This window comes from Scophthalmus maximus, chromosome 1 (assembly GCF_022379125.1).
Source record: "Scophthalmus maximus strain ysfricsl-2021 chromosome 1, ASM2237912v1, whole genome shotgun sequence".
Lineage (NCBI taxonomy): Eukaryota > Metazoa > Chordata > Actinopteri > Pleuronectiformes > Scophthalmidae > Scophthalmus > Scophthalmus maximus.
This window is the reverse complement of record NC_061515.1, coordinates 4,420,846-4,445,773: the sequence shown is the minus strand read 5'-3', so window position 1 is coordinate 4,445,773 and position 24,928 is coordinate 4,420,846. Positions and strand designations below refer to the sequence as shown.

Here is a 24,928-nt window from a genome sequence, read left to right as displayed (position 1 = left end):
TTCGTCTGTGGTAGCTTTTAAAATGCTCTAGATTTTCAAATCTAAAATGCTATACATCGTGCGAAACCAGCAGCCAAAGCAAACATTTGTTTTGGACGGTACAGTTTCAGGTCGGTGTCCTGTCCTTGTTTCACAGTTAGTATTACATGTTGTCCGTGTCACGGTTGTATTGTAAATAGATGTTGTCAACGTCTCCTGGCCTGCTCAGCATCCAAATGCAGCTCGTGTTATAAAAGAGGCCTGTCAACCTTCAGGTTTTCTCTGTAAATACGGGCAATTATTCCACCTTCATTACAAACCTTTGTACATCAACATTCTGGTGAATCAACATTTTTACGCCCGCACTTCCCCGTGAGCCTGACCAGACTCAGCCGGCCATTGCACAGCTGTGGCAGGTGAGGCTGGTTCTGATTTAGTACTTTTATGTGTATATATATTTTGGATTATTTCTAGGCCTCTATTTCTAGGAAGAGAGTGGGGAGGGCCAGGGGTTTGGAGTCGAACCCGCGGCCGATGCAGGAGGACTCAAGCCAAGTTCTGAATAAGTCAATTCCACTTTTTTGACTCACTCTGGGAGATAGGGGGTGGGGTTGGAGGGGTTGGGGGGTCGAAACGCCATGAGTCAGCAATCCGCAGTGTTGTCCTGATTTAGATTATTTTATACTATACAGATGCAAATGTGTTGCTCTGCGAAGGATGTTTTTCAAGTTGGCACTGTGTATCTCAAACAAGTGTCGGTGATTAGTAGTCGTGGAGAAAATATGATGACAGCCGCTTTACCATCACACCTCTCCCCCTGCCAACATAACTTACATTTTTACCCTTACCTTTTGGTGTGGAGAGATTTATTCCCCGTGCAATCAGGTGGGATATCTGGAGGGAAGCATAGCAGTTGGCAGAATGATAAATCTATGAGGATAAGGCAGTTTTTTGTACATGCCAGAGGCTAATATATAGGAGAAGAAAATGTACTTTATCTGCAGAGGGGTTTTGCACACAGACCAGGCACGAGATCTCCGTCTCGCACTTTATCGTTGTCTTAGCATTTGCTGTAGTGTTGGGTGAAATTGTGTTGTTGTAATCTTGGAGGATGGGGCACGCCGTGGTCCCCAGTGCCCTGTGGGTAATGAGTGGCAGGCAGGCACTGGATGGGTGGATGCAGTCAAGGAGAATGAGTCAATAATGACATGAGGGCATGGGTGTAGGAAGCAGCGAAGGAAGTGTGTGTGTGTGTGTGTGTGTGTGTGTGTGTGTGTGTGTGTGTGTGTGTGTGTGTGTGTGTGTGTGTGTGTGTGTGTGTGTGTGTGTGTGTGTGTGTGTGTGTGTGTGTGTGTGTGTGTGTGTGTGTGTGTGTGGATTGAGTAGAGAGACGGAGAGAGAGAAAAGGGGCAGAGGGAGTCACCAGGCAGCTGGGGCTCGACTCCGCTGCCCCTGGAGATGCTCTGTATCCTGCTGATTAGGGCCTGTGTGGCCCCAAGGTTGACTGGGCATGGGTGTGCTGGGGCTGTTGTGGTGGTGGATAGGAGTCAGAATCCCAGCGCCCATCGGACGCCTCCTCTCCTCGCACCGGTGCCTCCCTCCCTCCCCGGGGGGGCCCGAGGATGTCGCTCCCTGTGAACCGTTCATCCTTCAACCGGCTCCCGAAGCCACAGCAGCAGGCCTCCCTCCATTGGAGCCCAGTCATCCACAGCTCTATTGTTTTTTTAAGCTCACGGATGATCGGACACACGCCGCAATGAGTGATGGTGACATGTGTGTTGGAAAGCAGCACTGGATGAAGAAACAGCAAGATGAAAAACATGAAGGGATACACTGTTTCTGTCGCTCCCCGTGTCCCCCAGGGAGACGGCGACTGGCAGACAGTTGCACCTAAAATACCCAAGTGCTCATTTGCTGCTGTTGTTTCACTATTCAGTAACAAGCGTGGTGTTTTCCTCGTATACGAACAGGAAAGTTTCGCATCTCTAAGGCCTGACATCATCCCAAGCTGCAGTACATCAACCACAACACATTCAGTGCAGGAAGGGGATCTTGTGGGAAGGGTGCATGGGGGGAATGGAGTGTCAAAGCTCCAGCCACACACCAGTGAAAACCTCTAGATTATGGGTTACCTCGACTGCTGCTTGCACCGGCTCTCCGCACTTCCTGTTCCAAATCTCATTCATTTATTCTGGACTTGCACTCCATCCCTCGGTCCCTTCCTCCGCATCCGCAGCCTTTTAACTTCCCCTCTCCTCATTGGTCCACTCTGTGACCCCCGCGGCTGCTTTTCCACTTTATTTACTGCAGCAGACCACAGCGCCATTAAGGGGATCTGGGGTACTCTATCGGCTCCCATCACACTGTTCCAGACGCTCCCCTCTCTCACCACAGCTATGCCAAAACGTCTCCAGGATGATTTTCGGAGCGATGCTCAGGGAAACCAACAACCTGGTGTAACTTCACTCAGAATCCTGCCGTGACACTGATTGATGGGTTTTTCCAGAGGAGAACAGTGAGGGAGGAAAAAATTTATATCGTGCCGGATTATTTTCATTGAAAATATAGTGACCGGCTCTGATCTTGAAATGTGGGTTCGGTTGAAGATGTTGCAAAACGCTTTCAGGTTCAAACTCCGTCAGGAAACACGCAGACATCCGCCAGGACCATGGTAACAGCGGACAACAACACCTGTGGAGTATTAAACACATTGGCCAGCACAGCGCAGTCCTGCATATGGCTAGTTCATATAGGATAATGACTGGCCTATAGGGCTTCCCCCCCTCACACGTTCACAAACTCTCTCACCCACTCCCTCATTAAGTCTAAAGCAGCAACAGACACAGTGTAATTTCAGCAGGATGTGGCCATCATCCCCACAGACGTGTGCGTGCCTTAATACGCATCTCCGCTCCTCAGCAACTGTGTGTAACGCACGTCAGATTTGCAGCATGTTTCTGCCACGACAACATGAAAGGCCTCGGTAAACATGTGCTTCGTCGTTCGCATGTGCAGTTTCACCTCGGGATCCGGCCCTTGGTGGCTGCGCAACGTCTCAAAAGAAAGCCCTGAGATCTGAGGCGCCCTATACTGTAGCTACTAATTGCTCATTAAATTTACCGCCACCTCTTGTTTGATATTCAAAAGGCTCGGTGTACCCCGTAGTGCTGCTCGAGCTTAGTCAGGGCTATTATTCATTGCCCAAAGGGGTATTTATGCCACTCTTAAATTGTGGTTCTCCGTCGGCGGGGCTTCCCTTACACTGGTATTGGGCTACCACTAATTACCAGTTAATAACAAGTGGAAAAAATGGCGCAAAATGTGCATCGTTTTCACTGGTTTGAGGTGATAACCAGAAAGCCCACAGATTTATGAGGTAAGACACCGGTGGTAGTAGTGCTCTTGGGGGACACAGCAGTTGTCTGCGCATTGTGTTATTTCAATCCTCTGTAGGTTTGGATGATATTTCTCATGGCAGGCTGTGCTGGTAACAAAGCCATTTATTTTCATATGGAATTTGGACCCTCACTGGTCTAGACATGGGGTAGCGCTTGAAACTGTGCCCCGAATGACGTAACACCAACGCACTCAGTTCAACAAAAACCTTGAAGGATATAGCTGCTTGGTTGCTTATAAAAAGAAGCCGCATTTGGAGCTATGGAAATGCAGAACATTAAAGGATTGCGTGTGTCCTCATGCATTCAGTATGAGGCATTGGAGACATTAGCTGGGCAGGAGGGTGATCGAGGAAGGTCTGGAAGAAAGGATGACTTGGATGAGTGTACATTTAATTGGGTACAGCAAAGGCTGGCTGTGTGACTGTCAGTACTTGACGGAGAGAGAGGGGAGCTGTTGTAGATCTCCTCCCCTGCTTCAGTTTTCCCAATTCTCTGCTGCTCCCCGTCGCCTTCTGCTTCTCCTCCCCCCAATTGTCTGCGCCACGTGGACTTCTACGAGTCGTGACATCTCTCCAGGCGGTGATGAAATGAAATTACTGCAGAGGGATAGAAGGCAGCCCACTGCAGGCCTGCGCAGTGTATTCACACTCAATTTCTGGCCAGGCCAGACACATCTGATTTACCAGCAAGTCATTATTAAACATTACATGCTAAAATCCTGTCTTTGAACTGTTGAGGCCAGGTGCTGGCAAAACTATACATTGAGTTAAAAAGAGGAAAAAACCTCCATCATTATTTCATCACAACTGATTTTCACTTATTGAAGCAAATGAGAAGAAAAAAATGGGGCATTAACCATGGGACTGAAATTTTCTATACTGATGATGGATCTGCAATGGTCCAAAGGCGACAGGGAGATGAACGGAGGAAAGTGGTTGGGATGTACCCTCCTCTCCCTTCTCAGCTTGACACCCCCCCCTCCTCCTCCACATCATCACAACTGACCCAGACAATACAGCTGCATCCAATTTACACAATTAATGCATCAGCTGCCATATCCACAATGTTTTACTTGAGCCCCGGCTATCGAAAATGGCTCGTGCAACAGTGGCTTGTGGTGGGAGGTGTAAATGGATCTAGCTGACACAGTGGCAGAAGTTGGCACCTCGAAACAGCTGCAAATCAAGCCTCGACTCGGTTTCGATTATCTCAAAATAAACAGGCGGTGCGTGTGCCAGATATGCTGCAGTTTCAGCGAGGGGAGCTCATCTGGTCAAAATTATGTGGCTCTCTGGTCCAACCTCGCAGGCAGCATTACACTCAAATACAAAGCCGAGGTCACAGGTGTGTGTGTGAAGCCTCAGTCGTCGGCCACACTTACAGTTTACGACACTATCTTGACTCTTTCCCCCACAACTTATCTCCCCTTTGAGAATGGAATAAAGAGGTACGTTTTGCGCTTTGCCTGTGGTGCGCATTTGTGTGAGCATCACAGGAGCTCAGCAGAAGTGAGGGGGGGGGGGGCCTTAGGGAGAGGGTCAGGGGAGCACATATGGAAAAGGAATCGAGGGGGGTCGCCCGGGGGGGACTAGACCGCCTTCCTTTGCTGCTGGGAAGACCAGCGTCACCAGGAGGACTATCTGACCTCATTAATCACTTCCTCTCCTCCATGAGGTCACCATGGCTTTGAGTAAGGACACCACCGTCATCATGTGCTACCGCACGACGAGTGAAGGGATAAAGACAGCCCTCCCCCCCCGTCCCCGTCTCTCTTGCGGGCCCCCTTTCCGCCACGTGGCAGCTGAGGTAATGGCTGGAGGTCATTGAGAAATCCTAAGAAGTCTACCGAGGCAAAAGTGACAGACGACACTGCTTTGTTCCGTGGCTGCCTGCGTTTTATTAAATCATAAGGCGACCTCATGCAATTTAACGCTCCGGTGTTTCAGATTTGTACCTCATGCTCCAACATAGCCCTCTCAAGAGTCAATACACAAGTAACTGGTAGCATGTGTGGCTATGGATAATTACCCCTGGTGACACCATAAGTAAAATATAACAAGCAGAGCGGGGTCTGCCGGTGAGATCACTGCGTAGATGAAGTGGTCCCTTGGGACTGCAAGACTTCAAGAAGCTCCTGACCTTGGCCTAACTCACTGATGACTTGCATGTGTGACTAGCTCACAGGTCAAGACAGCTGCTAGAGACACTATGAGGAGGTGAAGAGAAAAATAAGATGGTTGGAACTGGAGATGAATGACGGCCTGAGCTTATCCACTCCCTTCGCACTCCCTTGATATCTGAATCAAATGCAAAGGCAGATAACCTACTGGCGCTTAGATTATTGAGACATATGGATATGCTGTATGCTCTTCTCCGATGTCTAGCCATAACTTATTTTTTATTAAACATAATTAATACTGAAAACTGTGTAACTGGGGGAAAAAAGAGCACATCCTCTCACTTGTCCCAAATCCAAAAGATCCGTGGTCAAGTACAGACCAGGGGCACTCAGTCTTGATGTTAATTATCAGTCCAGACATTCAATACAGTATCCAGACAAATTTGCTCTCAAACCAAAGTCATTGGGTGTCCGTGACACTGTAACAGTAATTTCCACGGACTTTTAATGATGTATCTGTCCAGTCTTCAACCAGCCTTCCTCTTCCTCACACCCCCATCCCTGATCCCTGACCACCCTCACATGGGTAATTATAAACCCATTAATCCGATTATGTCATAGGTTACATGTGGTCTGCATTTTCTTATATGACTCAGTCTGTTAGATAAACAACAGGGGTCTTTTATTCCACTCGACAGTACCACTGTTTTCACTCGGACGCGGCTCAAAGAAAATTGGTCTGAAGCGATGCGCCGGTGTTTGCCGGGGTAGCTTACCAATTTGCGGGATTCCTGTGGCGACCATGGCTTGGTGAGCCCTGGTCTTGAGTAAGTGTTCCCTCACAGTAACTGTCACAGTGCGGTCAAGTAGCCACCTGGGTGGATCCACGGAGGTCCACTTGATGAGAAAGTAGCCCTCTCGGTTTTCAGTGCACCCGATGGATTCTGCAGCTTCCTGACTGCTTTTAGGTTTGGGCGGATTTCTAAGCCCCCACCCATATGACCATCCGACCACTTTGCACTGCAAAGAGAGAGCGTGTCCTGGGAGGTCTGCAGTGTGAGACTCCGCTCCCCCAGAAATCCACATTTGATTGGCAAATTATTCTGGTCAGACAACACTCACGAAGTATGAGTTGTCCGTCACCGCACTTGCAACCCTGCCTGTGTGGTCATATTTTGGAGCCATTATGCACTTAAATCATCAAATGATGTTGCTTTAGACATTGTCTGAAAATGAGCCATGTATGGTGAATTGGCAGTTTGTATTTGAAGTGCCCGTGACCCCAAAGACAACAGTACTTTTCAAACTATGCATGGCCATAGAGTTTTTCTTCTCTATTTTTTTTTTCTTTTAAAGATTTTATGTTTTATTAGTCGAGCAGTAGCAGCTAATGGAGGCCTGGGAGAGGAAGTGGTAGTTGTTTGAAGTGGTGGTTCTGATACAGGAGTCTCTTTCATCACAGTGGGACACAGTCTCTGAGCTTTAATGGAAATCATAATGCATGTTCATAACTGCCCAAAGGCGAAGGGGCTGCATTCCATCTGCATGCCAAATTCTATTAGGTTTTAGTTTTTTCTTACCTATCAAATTTAGGTGTAAAGTTTGCTGAACTACTGTACCTATACAGACACAGTTATTCCACTAACCTTTAGCCAAATCATCAGATTCAGAAACTTTAAGGACTGTGAGCATCACAGCAAGAGGCATACTTGAGATGATTGTCCTGGTTTCTTATTTTCTCTCTCTGAGTGGTCACTTGTTGTGTCGCCGTGAGCTGGTTGCCTCTCTGTGGACACGTTTTCTTAACAACAGCGGTGAGATTTTAACGAATGGAGAAGTGATGGGAAGACAGCCCCTCCATCAGCCTCCACAGCGCTGTACCCAGGAGATCCCTAACCCGGGCAGAGTCAGAGACATCAAAAAACCTTTTTACTTCACTCTCCCCTGAAAGACTGTATAGAATTAGCAGGTAAAAAGAACAGTGAAGATTGCTGAAAAAGGGTTTTCTAACCCAACTAAAAAACAAACGCTGCCCCTCTAACTATTTGTCAATGTGCATGCTGTCGCTCTTTACTAAATGAGGGGTTGCCTTTGTTGGGAGTCTTAAAACTTGATGTTGCCTCTCACCTGGGTCCCCCTTTGTTCTCCCGCCAGCTTTATGGCTACATGGAAAGCGAGCCGCTCACCCTGCAGCTGTTCATCGGGACCGCAGACGACCGCCTCCTGCGACCACATGCCTTCTACCAGGTCCACCGCATCACCGGCAAAACCGTCTCCACCGCCAGCCACGAAGTCCTGCAATCCAACACCAAACTTCTGGAGATCCCTCTGCTGCCCGAGAACAACATGAGAGCCATGTGAGTGTTTTTTCAACCCTGCACAAGTCACCCATCCATCTTATTCGCTACACATTTTCTCTGGTAAACCCTGCTTTGAAAAAATACACAAACAGAATACCCGATGAAAGGCACTGTACAGCACACGCTTCCAAAGGCCGTCAAAACTTAGTGCTTTCACCCCAAGTGACACTTGATTTCGAAGGAGGTGACATAAGCACTTAAATTGAATAGTTCAAGTGAGCAAAAATAATATCTTAAAATACCAACCATCCTGAGAGTTCCATGGTAAGTGTAGCCAGTCTGAAATGAAAAACGTCGTACCTGCATTCACACACTTTTCTTTTAATAAAGGTATTTATACTTTTTTTTTTTTTTTAAAGCATAAATTAGATTTGTAGAACAGTTTTCCACTTTAATGCTTAGTAAAACCTAAATAGACACAGGTGTTTTTTCGCGGCACACACGTTTTTGATATGGGACATTTTCACAGCAGAGAAAGCCCAGGTGTTAAGTTAAAAAGTTAACTATGGGCTCCGGCCCGTTCAAGTGTTGCAGTATGAGCCGTTACACAGGGATAGTGAGTCGGCGAGCACAGTATCAGGATCCTGAAATATGTCCTCTGTGATATGTCAGAATGGCTTGAAAACGCCTGGTAATAAATTAACGGCCGGCAGTCGACAGTGGCAGTGTGAACGGTGACCAAAAGGAAACTGCGAGAATGGAACTTGCGAGAGTAAGTACGACGATTCTGAAAAACTTCCAAACTTAGCTTGGTTGTAATGACGTTATCTAGTGGACTGCGAGCTCAACGGAAGAAGAAAAACAGACACATTTGACTTTGTGTAAGAGTGTGGTTAGAGTCACACAAAGTACACAACTAAATATAACCTCGGTTTACCTTTTAAAAGCCACTCTGCCAGGCTGAGGAACATCAGGCCAGGCCTCACGTGTCCTCCCTTGTCCTCCCCTGGTACTCGCAGTAAACCAAGGGACTGCGCTCTGCAGTGTGTCCAAGCAGTGGATCCTTTCCTTGGGCTCCATTCAGACTAGAAAGCAGTGAATTTATTGGACCATGGCCCAGAACTCTGTGTAATGGATAAAACCACTGTATGTGTGTGTATATATATATATATATATATATATATATATATATGTATTTTTTGGTTGGGGCATGGATGATTTTAACAATACACAGCCTAACATTATGCTTTCAAACAATGCAAAAAAAAAAATGTCCTTGTATCATATTTAGGGACGGCCCTCACCCATTTGACTTAATGTGTCCCTTAGGAAGAATATGATATTGTAAACAGTATTCGGAAGGAAGTTTCATTTCCCCTTTTGTCGTCAGCACACATGCTAAAGGAAGAGGAATGAGCGTTCTCTATTTCTTCCCCAACCATCCGAAAGGTCAAAGACGAAGCAAAGCCTTTAACCGTCTCTTTCCACTCAACTGTTAAACAGTCATCTTGATAACACTGCATCCATCTCGCTGCTCTCATGCCAGCAATCATTCGCTCAGTGTGTGGGATGCAGACAGTCGAGGAGTGCAGTCAAACTGTCAGACAGTTTCAATCCGTCTTCCGACCTTTTTTTCCTTCAGGAAAGTTCATAATCATACACATAAATAACAATTTATAATAAGTGCAATTTACTAGGTGATCATGAATAAATAAACATCTCAAACTACTTTTAAATTGTTTTCATTATAGTTTCCATTATATAATAGTTTTTTCTCATATATTGAACATGACATTTTATAATTTCACTCTCATCTAATCTGAACATTTCTGTGCTGAAAGTGTAACTGCTCTTGACATCTCCAGTCGCATATAGGTAAAAAAAAAAAACTGACTTAAATCTAATCCGCGACATCCATCATCTCAAGTCTGTTTTGAAACGTATGCATGACTGAACGTGTCATGAACACAATCATGCAAGACCGATAAGAAGAAGGTAGTCGGCATTCCTTGTTATTTTTCTTACTTATTTACTCTCCTAAACTGTCCAAACCAAAGCAAGGGGAACATTTGATGGGTATAAAATCTGACATTTACCATTGTTCCAGGAAAAGAGCCCAAATAGCCACCATGTAAAATAACAGAAATGCCAAACCATATCCTATTCATATTCCCTCATTTTGTTTTACCAGCCACTCTAGTTTTATTTAAATTCATGAAAGGCCATGTCAGAAAATGAATGCCTTTTTTTCCACTAGGAAAGGGGAAAGAAAAATTCACCCCCGCTACCTTCCAAATTGTAAAAAATGAAATAAATAGAGACAGCCTAGAAAAGGGTCTACTGCTACATGTGGCAGTGATTAACTAGAGGTTAAAACCCTGAATATATGAAGTATATGAGTTTGTGTATACTGACGGCTGATGGGACCTTGTGTGGTAGTCGAGTTAAGTCATGGTGTGTGTTCACTCCAGAGGATTCCTGCAAAGAGCGGCTAATCCTTGGACGACTATGACCCTTTAAAACTGTGATGTGAAGTCATTAATGTCCAACTCAGTCTTTGATGACATGCTGGGTTAATAATGACACGGCCACGCTCCAGTGAGCCTCTAATGTACGATCTGTTTAACACCAGCGGGTGCGTCACTGTTGGTCCTAATGCACAGCAACTCTGCTCAATGTCTTTCAAGCTGTGGAATAATCAAAGCTGCCTGTTTCGGGCCATCGTCCATATCTTTCAATAGAAAAAAGGTTCTGTTGAGGGTATGATTTATATCCATTTTTTAATAGCAGAGAAAGTAGAGATGCTTTCCAAATTCCAGTTGCAATATCATACAGGGTCAAGAACACAAATACATGAACTCTACCACCTTCCCCACAGTCTTGTGTGTGATCCTTGAAACGTGGTGTTAAATTTTTTGCCCTTTCGTGTCTCTGTCCCAGAATTGATTGTGCAGGGATCTTGAAGCTGCGTAACTCGGACATTGAGCTCCGCAAAGGGGAAACGGACATCGGACGTAAGAACACTCGGGTGCGGTTGGTGTTCCGAGTGCACATCAACCAGCCCAATGGCAGGACAGTGTCCCTGCAGACTACATCCAACCCCATTGAATGCTGTGAGTCTCACACACGAACACACAGAGAAATGCACTCATGGCACAGCTTTTTCTCTTGGCTCTCCCCTCAAAAAAGGGTGGCAACTATTGTTGTAATCAAATAAACTGAGCACTGCAATCTGCAGAAGCAATATATACATTGCACACGGTGCCAGACAAACGTCTTATTTATCTCAATTCACATTTTATGGCTGAGTGCACAAGTTATTGTGGCAAGACTACATTAGCACAGGTTCCGCAGAGGTCATTTGCCAGCCGTAGTTTTGGCACAGTTGACTGGGTCCATTGAAAGAAACCTCTGTTTCCTTGCCATTCATTGATGTGTGGTGTATGGGTGTGATGTTTTTTGCAGGAAGCCAATTAAAGTTACATGGTGAGATGGAGCTGGCATCATAGTTCATGGTCCAAAGTGAATATTAATTGTATTTGGTTCATCATTTAACAACGTTTTACAAAAGTGACTATTATACCACATCGATGAAAAGTAGGGAGATGTGATTGTGTTGTATCAGAAAATATTGTTTTGATCAATTTTCTGTGTAATTTAAAGAGCAGCTGCAAGCTGGAAACCTCTTAGCTAGGGGGTCATGATATCACCATAATAAAGTTGATAAGCCTGTTTAGCTCACCAAGTACTGCTGTTTTACTGGCTTTGCTCTGGGCCTGTGTTTCCTGGGGTGGATGGAAATCGGCAGTGAGTTTATAGGAGCTCGCACACACTGCATTGAAATATGTGTATGTGTGTTTCCTTCCAATAGCCCAGCGCTCAGCACAGGAGCTTCCCTTGGTGGAGAAGCAGAGTGTGGAAAGTTACCCTGCCACGGGAGGCAAAATGATGCTCCTGAGTGGTCTTAACTTCCTGCCCGACTCGAAGGTGATGTTTGTGGAGAAGGCCCAGGGTAAGCTGCAGTCAACAGAACGTGTTTACTGCCTCTCAATTTCCCCATCCTGTCTCCTTCAAATGTCTCTCTCCCTCCCTGTCACGTTTCCTTTTTTCCCCGTCAAAATAGAGCAGGCCTTGCCAGAGAGCCACATGTGGTGTGCATTAAGCCACTATATTTTTAACCAAAGCATATTTACATTCGCTAAAGTTTCCATTGCCTGTTCACTGGTGCTCGCCACAAGTTAAGGGATGAATCACAAACAGGGCATGTGCAACGTCTCTTTCTCTCACTTTCTCTCTTTCCCCATCAGGCTCCCTTGCTTTTGATATCCAACCCTTCTTCTTAACTCTGCAAGCTCCCTCTTCCCTCCATCATGCTGCACACTCATCCTTGCTGTGGTTTGTGGTTGAGAGGTCTTTCCTTTTCTTTACTCACCTTTTTTTTTCCGCCATGCATTTCCTCCCTGCGTGGGAGGGAGCAGTGGTAAGATCATGATCATAACAATGATCATTTCCTTCATTGAACCCAATAAATCAATGCAAAAGGTCAAGCAGGGTGATACCTCTGAAGTCTGTTGAAACACAGTGCTGCTGCAATGATGATGATGAGCAACAAGTGGAGGAAGAAGTTTGATAACAACCAATAATAGTGGATTTACACATAGATGTAAACCCCAACCCAACCACAGCCTACTTACAAACCCTTCACAGTATCTACTTTTTGTTTGCCTCCCTTGACCAAAGTCACCCAGAGATTTTTAACTTAAAATCTCTGGGTAATGAAATAAAAAGCAGTCCTGAGAGGAGAAGGTAATCTTTTTTATCCTTGTCAATAAGTGACTATATGTAGTTTTTATCATTGTTCCATGAGTCTTGCATGTGCTGAGATAAAAATTCATACAAGCCGGATACAGTGTTGAATATGCATTTTCAAACAATACAAAACACAAGACCTTTATTTTCCACAACAAAAATTATTAACCACGAACAAAACAATTACTTTATATCGCTTAATACTGAATAACGATAAATAATAAGAGTAAATATGAATAAATAGTCCGATTTACAAATGTAAAAACAAAATAAACATCCCAATATGTGTCAAACCATTTTTCATGTAAAAAAAATAAACATTTACAAATCACCATCATAGTTTTACTGTACAAAACAAATGTCACTCACCGTCCACTTCCGTCTCAAAACGTCTCAAGTCCCAGCCCGTGTCAATTGTTTACTTGTGAACTATTCACACCTGAGAGCACCGACAATCCCCTGTGGGCCATCGAGTGTGTCAGGTGACCCGCCGCTTAGTTCAGAGGCAACAACTGGGAGATAACTACTCATAGTTGAAGTCTGAATCAATATCAAAATGCTTGAACCCTTCATCACCGCTCCAACAAAGCTCACTCAGAAAAAAACAGGCACAAAAACTCTTCTCTGCACTCGTGTCTACAACCACGGGGCTGTTAGAAAGGTCAATGGTCTGCACTTGAACATCTTTGGGGTCAAGGGAGAGGCAGGGGGAGGAGGGGGTGGATGAACTTGGCAAAATGGGGTCTCCCTTCTCCTGGCTTTACTTAGGGGGGATGCCCTGGAGAGGAAAGCCCATTCATACACAACACCTTCTGCCTCTCCACCCCCTGCTATTTGAGACTCTTGACCTTGTATTTCCCCTCCTTCTCCTCCTCTCCTCCTCTCCGTCAACTTTGGTACCTTGTTTCCTCCCTTTCTCTCCTTTCACCCCCTCATCGTCCATTCTTCTTACCTCTATCCTCAATACCCGTTAAAGACATTAGGCAGTGTGGAGCTCTGCGCTTGCGGAATCCCCACAATCGGGCCTGCCATCGACATTTCAGTGGTTTGTTTTCTGTCTCTGTGGTGTCGAGAGAGAGAGAGAGAGAGAGAGAGAGAGAGAGAGGGAGCACGAAAAGAGAGCTGGCCTGTCTACTACTTAGCCTGCTTTTACGTAAACGCTAATGACCCACCACTTCCAGGGTCTCCTAAGTCAAAAAGCCCATTACAGATACACCTAAACACTCGTGCACACACAGGAACACATACATCACTTCACTAATGGCAACTATCTATAAAGCAAGTAGGAGTGTGGAAAAGTATTAATGTCCCAGATATATTGCAAAATTTTGTCTTTTGGCATTTTAATCAGAGAATCCTGCTGTTTCATGAAGTCTGTCCCACTCAGAGTTTCTCTGATTGTTGATTTAGGAGGACCAAACCGGGATGAAGGGGGGGGGGGGAAATTGAACCCAATAAAATTATAATTATATCACAGATTTATTCTATAACACTGGTTTTATTTTCCCCTGGAAAAGTTCACGACTAAATCCACCCTTGAAACACAGAGCATCGCACGGCGATAATTACCACTCGCGCACATCTGCTCTCGCACACACATGCGCACACACTCTCGAGCTCTTTGTAAAGCACGACGCCAATCACTGCGTTTGCCAAATCGGTGACAGCCATTTACACTGTTGCTGCCATCGAAGGTCACGACGGCGGCTCGCTTTCCAAAATTGACTCCAATAAACACCTTTGGGAAAATTCCCCCCTCTTAAGGAGCAACAGACGGTTTTCGAGAGTCCCAATCCAACTCGTGTGAATAATTATAGGCGGGTGAAATCATCCCAAGTTGAGACAGAGGGAGATCACATGCAGCACATTTATCATAAATACATGCACGGTTTGAGCTGTGGCTGCACAAACAGATTAATCTGTTGTCGGCTCTTGAGTTGCCCGATGTTTGAAGATAACGAGAGCAGATATCACTTCATTAGGTGAATAATTTATGACATCACTTTTTTGAGAGACTCGCCCATTAACAGTTTCTAGTTAAGTGATGGCAACAGACGCACCCAAAAAAAACTCCACTTGCTCTTGTGCAAATCATCGCACGTAAGTAAATAGAGGAAAATTCAAATGGGCTGGTTACATTTTAAGTTTTGGTTTGTTTGTTTGTTTGTTTTGTGGTAAGGAACTAAATATAAAGTATTTGCATTTTACTACCATGAACATAAGTACAACAACGACACTGGGTTTCCCCTTGTGAACGCACAGCAGTCATTGTTATATATTGCACCTGTGCAAAGCATCTTTTGTTGATTCCCCCGTCATCTCTTTTCATCCGTTGTTCTGTTAAGTCATAATTTCCCTCCGCCGGTCTTTTGCCCGCGTATTTAAACATTCTCTCTTTCTATATCATGTTCTTGTGATTGTCTGTCTGCTCCCTCTGCGGTGTATCACATGTAGCGAGTATCAAATGAGCACAGCTCAAAGCTGTTGCCACTGCGGGACAGCTCGTTGCGCCTCGGAAAAGAATTACTCCTACTTTTCTGAAGCCGCATCCATCCCCACTGTTCCACTTCCATCACCCACAGGATAACTGATGCAAACCCTGTGCATCCACTGCATGTGTGCGTTTGTTGCTGTGTGTGTGCTCACTATTGCTGCTCGCCTCCAGGCCTGTTGTCTTTGTGCAGTAGGAAGTGTTTTCAGTGAGTCATCCGCGAGGGATTCCCTGTAGAGGTGTGAAACGGAAAAGACAAGACCCTTAGAGGTTAGATTCAGAGAACAGGAAGAGGGAAGGCAAAACACCTTCCTTAGAAATCCTGCTTGGGAACGTGAGTACTGACAGCCTGGCGTAGTCAGACTAATACTCAAATGTGTATTTGTCTGGGACCTCTCAGTTTTCCAAGAGGTGTTACCAACAGACGCAATTGGATAGAGAGCCACGAATCCTGTGACGCCTGTTGAGCGACTCGAAATAGTCAACAGACAGTGTGATGATGATTCCACAATGACTCTGATCGAAATTTGAATATATCGGGTACTCTCGTGCTCGTTCATCGGCGGCAGCCTTGGTTGTTTACAAATGTCACTTCCCTCCGCGTCGCGTTATAAACCCAGCCTATCTTCAGATAATCGGTTGTGATTGGACGGGCAAGTTTCCTGGCACAGGGAAATCACTTTCCAATGCAGGGGATCCAGACAGAGTCAAATAAAATGAGCTCCCAGAATTGGTCTGGGTTCATGTACTGAGACATCGGAGCATAAAAACGGTCATATCGTGACCTGATGTTGACTTTATTCGGGTCCGAACAAACGTTTTTATGTCTTCATACGACATTCGGAGATAAAAACCTAATTTACTCCCTCAGTGTGCTCTTATTTTACTTCATGACAGACCACACAGAGCAGGAAGAGCAAGTTAATCAGACTAATGATAGACTCCAGATCTCCGCATTTTGGTTCTCTGCAATGTAAACATTCTTTTCAACAGTAATTATTGTTGACATGTGTTTTTAATGGTCGTAATATTTTTTTTTTTCACTGCAGTGGAGAGTTGTACCTCTCGCAAAAAGCCACAGTGTGGGCATTTGTGAGAATTTCCATCTTCTTTTGCATTGTTGTGCATGGTTCAAGTTTTCTGTTATTTTTATTATGTGTATGAGCTGAGGTTGTGTCAGTGTTTTGGTTCGCCCAAACCGCTCTTTTGGCGCGGGAGTGGGGAGACATACCTGGCGCACCTATTGCAGTGTGTGTTCTGGCTTGCCCCTGCTTTCCGTGGATGGAATGAATGCTGGAGGCAGGGAAAATTAAGAGGGAGAGAGAGAGAGAGAGAGAGCTGGGGAAAGCCTACACTCTGACTCAGAGGGGAGGTAAGGGAATTCCCTGGTGAGCTGGATAGTTTTTACATCTGGTCGGATTGGAGCGTTGCCTGGAGCTCGGCAGCACCACACAGGCTGGGCTGCAGCGGGGAGAAATCTGGTCTCATCCGCTCTCCGCTCCAGGCTGGTCGAGCTTACGGCCAAGACTAAGAGAATCCTGAGCTACGGTATGATCTGTAACATGAGGATGGTATGGTCCACAGTAATACTCCCAGGGCTGTTGCTCTTGTCATGTGAACACTCCTCAGCAGCAGGCGTGAACATTTGGACTCTCATTCCTTCAAGACCTGAGCAATCCACGGTTGAACGCTTCCACCTTGGGCAAGTCTAAACATCAGACTTCATGGACGGTGCGTTGTACTTCTCGTGGTATGTCTAGACTGCCGTTTTGGCTTGAGGCAGGAAGAACCTGCACAATCTTTGCTCATAGTTTTTGGCGCTCGCGCAAATGCAAAGTCAACCTCCACCCTTGCTTCAGGCAACAGATGATAGAAGTTAATTAGGATGGCATATTGAGCCTCAATCAATCATAATGTATAATGACTGAGGTGCTTATCCTCCCATCGCCCATAAAGTGAATCCACTGCACACCCACGGTCATGCCTGTGGGAGACGGATGTGTCAATACCCAGGATGGGAAAACCATAACATACTGTATGGGAGGGGGAGACGTTGCTGCCCCATTTAATACGATTTATTTGGCTATAGCTGAGTCTGTATTATGTAAATGTTCAGTGTCCACGGGGAGCCATAAATATAAACCTATATGGTCCTGTTATTACGTAAAGCCTACGTGAGATAGAATCGAATGTTTGCCTCTCACTCGTTTATTTTGTAATGATGCAGTGATTTATCATCAAGTCAATATATCAAGGGTTTCGGTTGGAGCGTAACCATATCATAACAGCAAGATGTCTGGATTGTCTTGTGGCCTCAACTCTTTGCTTCTGACTTGTCTGAATATTTCCTAGGCAGGTCTGAAGGAATGCCCTCGCTGTATGATAACAATAGTGATATATCTTGGTGAAATGTTGCTCACTGCTCAGGATTTTATGTCCAATGCAAAAAAACAAAACAAATAACAGCGTACCTTTACTCAGCTGTGATAGACAACCAACCTCTATATCTTCCTTGTGAATCATGTGCATTAAACAATTATTATATTTAATAATAATCAATTCAAATGTCTGGAGGATCCTCCAATGCCACGCAGTCAGAGTCTGCTTGATAAAGGATGAAATCCGACTCCACTGGCTGCCATCCCGCTCAGCCTGCACCCAAAGGTCAAGTCAGCTCAAGCTTGCCCTGTTATACACCAATAATAACTCACTTCCTGACTATAAACCCCTCACTAATCTACTGCCAGGCCATAATTCATACGGAAGCATCTCGATCCAATGCAGACCCACATTACTCGGTTTTCAAGCCGTCCTCAGATTGGCAGAGACCAGGTGCTTCAGAGAGGAAAGCAACTGTACCTCTGGGATCGGTCACGGGGAGGGGAACCCCTCTTGGCCTTCTTGGCTTTGCTCCTCGTTGGACAACAAAGTAATTGCCGTGAAAGTATAGATACAATTACTGCAGCCTTTTCAGTTCAGGTAGCAGCAGAGTGGTGAAACGGAAAATAAACTTGACACATGTAAACAGGAAAGGGGGAGAAACGCTCTCGTATCTGGAAAAAGGCAACATCGCTGCAAAATACCTTTTGGGTTGTTTCAGCTCCGCAATTAAGCACGTGAATCATGTTTTCCATCCGCAGAAATATTTCAGTTGTTTTTGGGGAAGTGGAAGGTGATGTTTCCAACACAACACTTTTTTTTTTTTTTTGAAGGAAAACTCACCTCTGGCTGTCAGTGTGAGCGGAGGCGAAGCCAAAGCCTGTAAGGTCATTGTGAGGACGAAGATATCCCCACGCAGATATCTGTGGCTCTGCAAAAGACAGCTAGCAGTCTAATCAGGATGTAGATATGAAACCGTATCACTACCCAAACTCCAGTCATTGTCAAAGAATACAAATGAGTAACACGTGTTGCTGTGCCGTCTCCATGAACACAACAGTGTGTGTTGTAAAGAAGTGAAGAGGAGATGGCCTCTCCCTACTTGCAGTCTTGATTGTTTGAGGAATGAGTGTGTTGCCCCTGGTTGTCTGTGTTGGTGTCGGTCCTTGTCGATGTCACGCGCACAAGTGAGTCACGTCGAGCGGCTCGACAGATTGCCGGGTTACTTTGGTGTGTGTGTTTCTGCAGTATTTGTCTATGTGCTTGCAAATGTCCATTCCTTTCCCAGTTTAATCACGACTGGATTATACCCAAAACTCTTCCAGACACAGCTCCCATACACCTCCTATTGTTCGATGCCTCTCCGACTTATCATTCACGTTGACGGCCAGAACAAAGGCGGAGGATACTGTGGTTGCACGTGTGTGTGTGTGTGTGTGTGTGTGTGTGTGTGTGTGTGTGTGTGTGTGTGTGTGTGTGTGTGTGTGTGTGTGTGTGTGTGTGTGTGTGCGTGTGCGTGCGCAAAACGCGTGGGTGGAGGCTGCGCGAAGGAGGAGGTGGTGTCGGGAACAGAAGCATTTTGCAGATGTTGCAGGGAAGAAGGAGTGAATGGAAAGTTCTGTGGTTATCAGTCGTGCGGCGCTCTCCGACTCGCGGAGGTATGGCCACATGTGGCCCGCTCCCAACTCTGTCTCAGTTTTAGATTTTTGCGGAGTCCGACTGGCTAATCGTCGACAAAAGTTTGTTCTCGAACTAAGTGACGTAGGGCTTATAAGATGTGAGGGGAGAGATCGAGAGAAAGGTAGAGAGAGGGAGAAGATGAGAGGACGACAAGTTTTGAAAAACATGTTTACTAGTGGAGAGTCTGGGGTTGACGTCGTAGGCTAAGTTTCCCTCTTGGAGCGTCTCCCAGAGCAGAGGCGAGTGAGATTCCCTCTTGGTTCCCTGAGACGTAACATGAGGAACGCTCATCTTTGACTGTGTCTCTCTGCCTTTCTCTGACCTTCTCTCTGTCTGCGCTCGCTCTATAATTGCTCTTCCATGCTCCTGCAGCCACTTCACACAGCATTACGTGGGCCTCGTTCTCTTTTTGCATCTCAATCACCTGCCATCTGCGCAGTATCGCTTCTGCACCCTATGGCAGTTCTATAGGCATGTGAGCCGGCCTCCATTCCTCAGCCATCCACATCATCTCTATCGCAGAGGGTCACATTTCTCCGTATGCAACTCTTATTGCCCCCGGTTCAAATAGAAAAACCCTTATCTGATCCGTTCACCGTCTGTTTTTCTCTTTCCATGAGTTTTAATATGGCTTTTTTGGAAAGAGATATCTACTGATGTTCACTCTCTGAATAATAAAGCTGACCACCCGCCCCCACAAGCACAGCTCACCGTGACCGGGATCCTTTATTCTTTTTCGCTCGCTGCATGATGTGAAAAACATAATGCTTTTGGAGAAAGAAAGAAGAAAAAAAAGAAAAAACAAGGGTTTTACATCTTCCAGAGCTGCTGGACTATTTGGAAACTGACTCTGATTATCTTATCTGATGGCTTCCTGTCCCAGAGGCAGAGTGCAGCATTTCAGCGGCGCACGTATTGCTGTATCAATAAAGGCACAGCTGCTGCTCTACCCCACTCACGTACGGTACAGTGTCAGTGCCACAGTGCCCATGCTGTTGCCTCACATGGTTTACCACTGACACAAAGGCTGCACTGTGTCACTTCTATTTCTGACAGGCCCTAATGAGTCATCGGTTCTGAAGGAGAAAAAAAGGGGGGTGGCACGTTGGCCGGAGCTGATTGCCCTAGCAGAGCCCAGAGCGTCTGTTCGCTAAGGTGTGGCACGAAATCACAGAGAAAACACCCAAAGAATGTGAGCTGAGCCTCTGCAGGCTCCCCACAGCTGCCGGAGCTCACAGACCCTTTTATTGCACAGCAGCCAGTGAAACCTCCTCACCACAACAAGATGGAGATGAGAAGAAAGAGAGAACAAACAGCGGCAGCTGGGGTTTTTTTTCTTCTTTTTTGTAATTTCACAAAGCAGAGTTAAGAATAGAAATAAGGGAGGAGAATAGAATAAGAAAATATTTGATGTAGATCATGTCCCAGTTGAAGATGAGGGATTAAACAGAAACAAAGTTTTATAAACTGAGTATTAGTATAATGTATAAAATAAAAACTAAATGTAGTCAGAACCTCATTAATGACTAATAATCAATTATCAGCTAATTGACGAGTCATTCACTGTTCCAGCTCTGCACCGATCTAAAAGCTAAAAAAACCCTAATGCCCCGACCCGACCCGCGGAAGCACATCTCCTCTTGTTTACCGACGCGGTCATCATCCGCACATCGCAGACCGCCCTCCATTTAAGGTGCATTTTAATGACGCAGTTCATAACGAGCCGTACTTATTCTTGTGTTTTTATCCTTTCGTCAATAGATGGGCATCATCTGTGGGAGACGGAAGCCAAAGTTGACAAGGACTCCGTCAAATGTGTAAGTTCGGCCTCACTGGAAGTGCTCCTGCTGTCTGTCCCGTCCCCCCGTCTCCCCCCCCCCCCCCCCCCCCCCCCCCATTGATGTTTCCTCCATCCCCATCTCTCCGTCTCCTCCTCATCTGTCCCCTGTAATGATGTAACCTTTGGTAAGGCATTACCAGTCCCAACACAGACAATGTGACGATCAGCCCCATGCAATCCTGAATGGAATTTTCGCCAATGTAAACACAAGCTGTCGTATTGTTTGTGCGTTCAACGCGAGAAAACACTCGCACCAATTACAAACTGGAATCACATACTGTACGTGCAACACGTATATAACGACACACCCGTGTGCCGCATTGGCCTCCCAGCGGAACCGGACGTGTAGTTCACAGCAGAGTGTTGTGGCGTCGTGGACTTAAAGACGTGGCTTTTACCTGCTGCTTTTCATGAGCGAAAAAATAGACCGGCTGACTCACTGTACTGACGATCAGTCACACGTTCATTGTGTCAATGTAAAAGCGCAGTGAAAGGTAAACGTCCGGCGGGGGAATGAAGCAAATGTTGTTCTACGTGTCCCAGAAAGCCGCCTGTGCTCTGGAGTCAATCAGCATTCCACCGAGCGTTCGTTAAATCTGTTTTCAATGTGGAGAGTAAAGTACAGGATCTGCAAGAACCTGTTTGCTTGAGTGTGATGACACTCTGTTTTGAAATGCTGATGCCTTTCATCAGTGGCTTGTCAGCCTCCCCACGTCCCCCCCCCCCCCCCTTTTTTTTGTGTAAACCACTCGAGGCAATTTACACAGACACATGCTCTAAAATAAACCATGCGAGTCTAAATGCTGCAACTTGAAGGTGTTTTTCTCCTTGTTGTTGCCGTTATTTTGCTCAGGTAAACGACCCGGTTGCATCAGGAGGGTAAATACGGACTCTGGTGTCTAATTTGCCTGTAGGGCTGGCTGATGTGCCATGGCTGGAGTCCCAGATGCTGGAAAATTAGCAGGCGTGCAAGGCTCAGCCGGGGGCGGCGGTGAGGGGGAGGCGAGGTCGATGAGAGACAAATACTACAGTGTGTTTATTTGTGGATACAACAAATAAATGAGGAGGGACAGCGAGCGAGCACTGGCCTTCTTCTTATGTCAGTCGCCACCAAACTACTTGAAAGTGCCCCAGGCCGCCTTCCTGACTGTGTTTTTATTGCTGTCCAGGGCACGCTGACTTTCATAGGTTAGGATGGAGAGGGGAGAGCCATGTGCACATTTACATTTAACACACTCAATCAGCCACCTGCAGGTTTTTCGTTGTCATCATCTGGAGGGCAGACCGGGCCTGAGAATGCAGACCCCCCCCCCCCCCCCCCACCGCCACACTCGGCGTTGGCCGACAAAAACCCTGCTTCCTCCCCCAGTGCCCCATCCTGGCCTGTCTCGACCCCCACGAGAGTGACAGCCGACCCAGGAATGAGACACGAGCGTTCAGACAAATTCTCTCCGCGCTGCCTTGTCAGAAACAAAGTAGTCTAAAGTTCACATCCGTCCAGACTTGCTGAAGTCTGGCCTTGGGGTTGGGGCGGGGGGGGGGGGGGGGGCTCTCCACAGGGAGACTTGGCTGTGCAAACAAATAAGCTGGCTACCCCTCTCCTCCCGTGCTGTACAGGAAACAAAGCAAAAGCCCTGGGGTTTTCCTCAGAGACAAACACGGGCAATGGCCCAATCTCTTACTCTGTGCTGCTGCTTCTGCACAGTTCAGACTCAGCTCATTTGGACCTGATCTCAGTCCAGCCTCTTGGAAACAGTAACCTAAATGCAGGCGAGCGGCAAAATAAACACAACAGTTGATTAATTTGCTGCAGGAGGTCGTACAACATTTGGAGAGTGACATGAAGTCGGATGAGTGAATACAACCAAAGCGCAACACAATTTCCTGATGGTGACGGCAGCCGTCTTATCCCACATTGTTTAAATGTCTTATCCTAACTCGTTTGTGTTTCAGAGTTCTCTCGTTGTGGAGATCCCACCATACAGAAACCAGAGACTAACCAGCCCCGTGCATGTCAACTTCTACGTCTGCAACGGCAAGAGGAAGAGGAGCCAGTGCCAGCACTTCACCTACCTGCCTCCTAATGGTAATCATCACATTTCAATATATCTAATAATTCCCACCTTTTTTTTTATTAGCTGTGACATTTGGGGACACGTTGTGCCGTCTGCATTCGTCATGTAGGGTATTTCTCCTGGTCTTGACATCCATTCGCTGTCATTTTTGCTGCAGCCGTCAACATGCCATGTGAAATTCGTGGCCAGGTTTTCAGTCAGTGTTATTAACGACGTTACGCCAGGCACCACTTGGGCTGCAGCCTGTGAACGAGAGCGCAGGAGATGTGAGGTGTGTTTATTCTGCGTAGCGAGACCAGCGTTCCCCAGCGATGAGGTGTACCTGCTGAGTGACAGAGCCTCCGAGCTCTGTTAATGCAGAGAAGTCAATCCCCTGGCGACCTGACTTTGACACCCCGGCGCTTCACACAAAGCACCCCCCCCCCCGGTCCACCTACACACACACACACACACACACACAAACACACACACACACACATCGACGAGGCAGTGCTTTGCCCTGTCATTCATGTACCGACCTGAAAACCCTGGAATACCTGTGCATGCGTTTATCGTGTGTCCCCGGCCTCAGTGTTTATAGATGGCTTTCACACTGGAATCTGAGGAATGTATTGGTGAGGGGTATGGAGGACGAGTTCAACCTCAAAATTGACTTTTCACAGTGGGCACAGGTGAGATATCAGCTGCGATATCAGTATTGCACTTTTGACTATTGTTCCCATTTCCCGTCCCCCCGGAGCCGCAGACATCTGCAGTCGGCTATCGAGCTTTACTCAAAGCGATCGCGAGCTCCGTTCCTTCCTCCGGGATCTGAACAATTAAAAAACCTACAGTTTTCTGCACTCACAATTGTCCCAGCTGGTTCTGGGATTCCAACGGGAACGTTTTCCATTTACGAAGCCCGCCTGCCCTCCCTGATAACCAGCAAAATCCATTAGATCAAAACAGCGGTATCTTGTTTTCATTGATCAGTGTCTAATGGGTCTGATGCTGCTGGGCTAGCATGCATTGTGTTTTAACTCCACAGCTGTTAATATGATGTGACGTTTAGATTATCAGCAGATGTATTTATGGCCACGGGAGATAAGTGATTGGGACTCTGGACGAGGCTCTGAGAGAAAGTAGAGCAGGGCCCTATTAGGAAATGCCTGATTATATGATGAACAGGTGCATTGTGGGTAACTGGACTGGTGTGGGGGAGACGAACTTGTGGCCATATATAGCATATTAATTTCGTATACTGCGCTGCCGCGGAGAAGGAGAGCTTATCAGTCTCTCTTAAGTCATTTCACCGAGCATAAACACAACTCTAATTAAAAGATGACTTGTTGTGTTCTCTCTTTCGCTGCCAAGTGAACCACAAGCACAGTGTGGACCACACAAGCGGGGCCAGTGTCTTCTCCGAGGAGCATAATTAACTCACACAATTGTCGCAGCCAAAGAGATCTGGAATCACAGGACGCCCAGTTCTATTTTGAGACTACGCTTTTGAAACTCGCATTGAAATACACAAGACAGAAAAACAAACAAACAACAACATAAAAGCATGTATTCGTTGTTTAAATCAGAGCGTGTATAGTACAACTTCGCTGGATAACAGCGGAGGTAGAATCTCACTTCCTAACAATAGTCTAATTGTAATTATAAATCGAGATACGAACATAGATATTGATGATTGTTTCCTGGTCTTACTGTAATGCTTAGCTGACATAACAAGTGTGCACTGACTCAAAACTGTATGAGGCTATGATCAGTGTAAACACAGATGACTGTAATAGATTCATGGCTCCAATACAACAACAAAGAATTCTAGTGGAGCTGTTTGCTTTTGGGCTTTCGGTGTGTGTGCGTGTGTGTG

General features: G+C 46.1%; 1 protein-coding gene across 4 annotated transcripts in view; it reads left to right on the top strand.

Annotated features, from left to right (window-relative positions):
* LOC118312504 (nuclear factor of activated T-cells, cytoplasmic 1-like) overlaps nucleotides 1-24,928 on the top strand; it is a 109,173-nt gene that overhangs the window by 58,727 nt on the left and 25,518 nt on the right. For all 4 annotated transcript variants that reach the window (XM_035637184.2, XM_035637175.2, XM_035637159.2 and 1 more), the window contains 5 exons: nucleotides 7,651-7,853; nucleotides 10,737-10,909; nucleotides 11,668-11,808; nucleotides 20,917-20,972; nucleotides 22,949-23,081. In XM_035637184.2, the coding sequence (XP_035493077.2) occupies nucleotides 7,651-7,853; nucleotides 10,737-10,909; nucleotides 11,668-11,808; nucleotides 20,917-20,972; nucleotides 22,949-23,081 (706 nt within the window). The remainder of the gene's footprint in view (nucleotides 1-7,650; nucleotides 7,854-10,736; nucleotides 10,910-11,667; nucleotides 11,809-20,916; nucleotides 20,973-22,948; nucleotides 23,082-24,928) is intronic.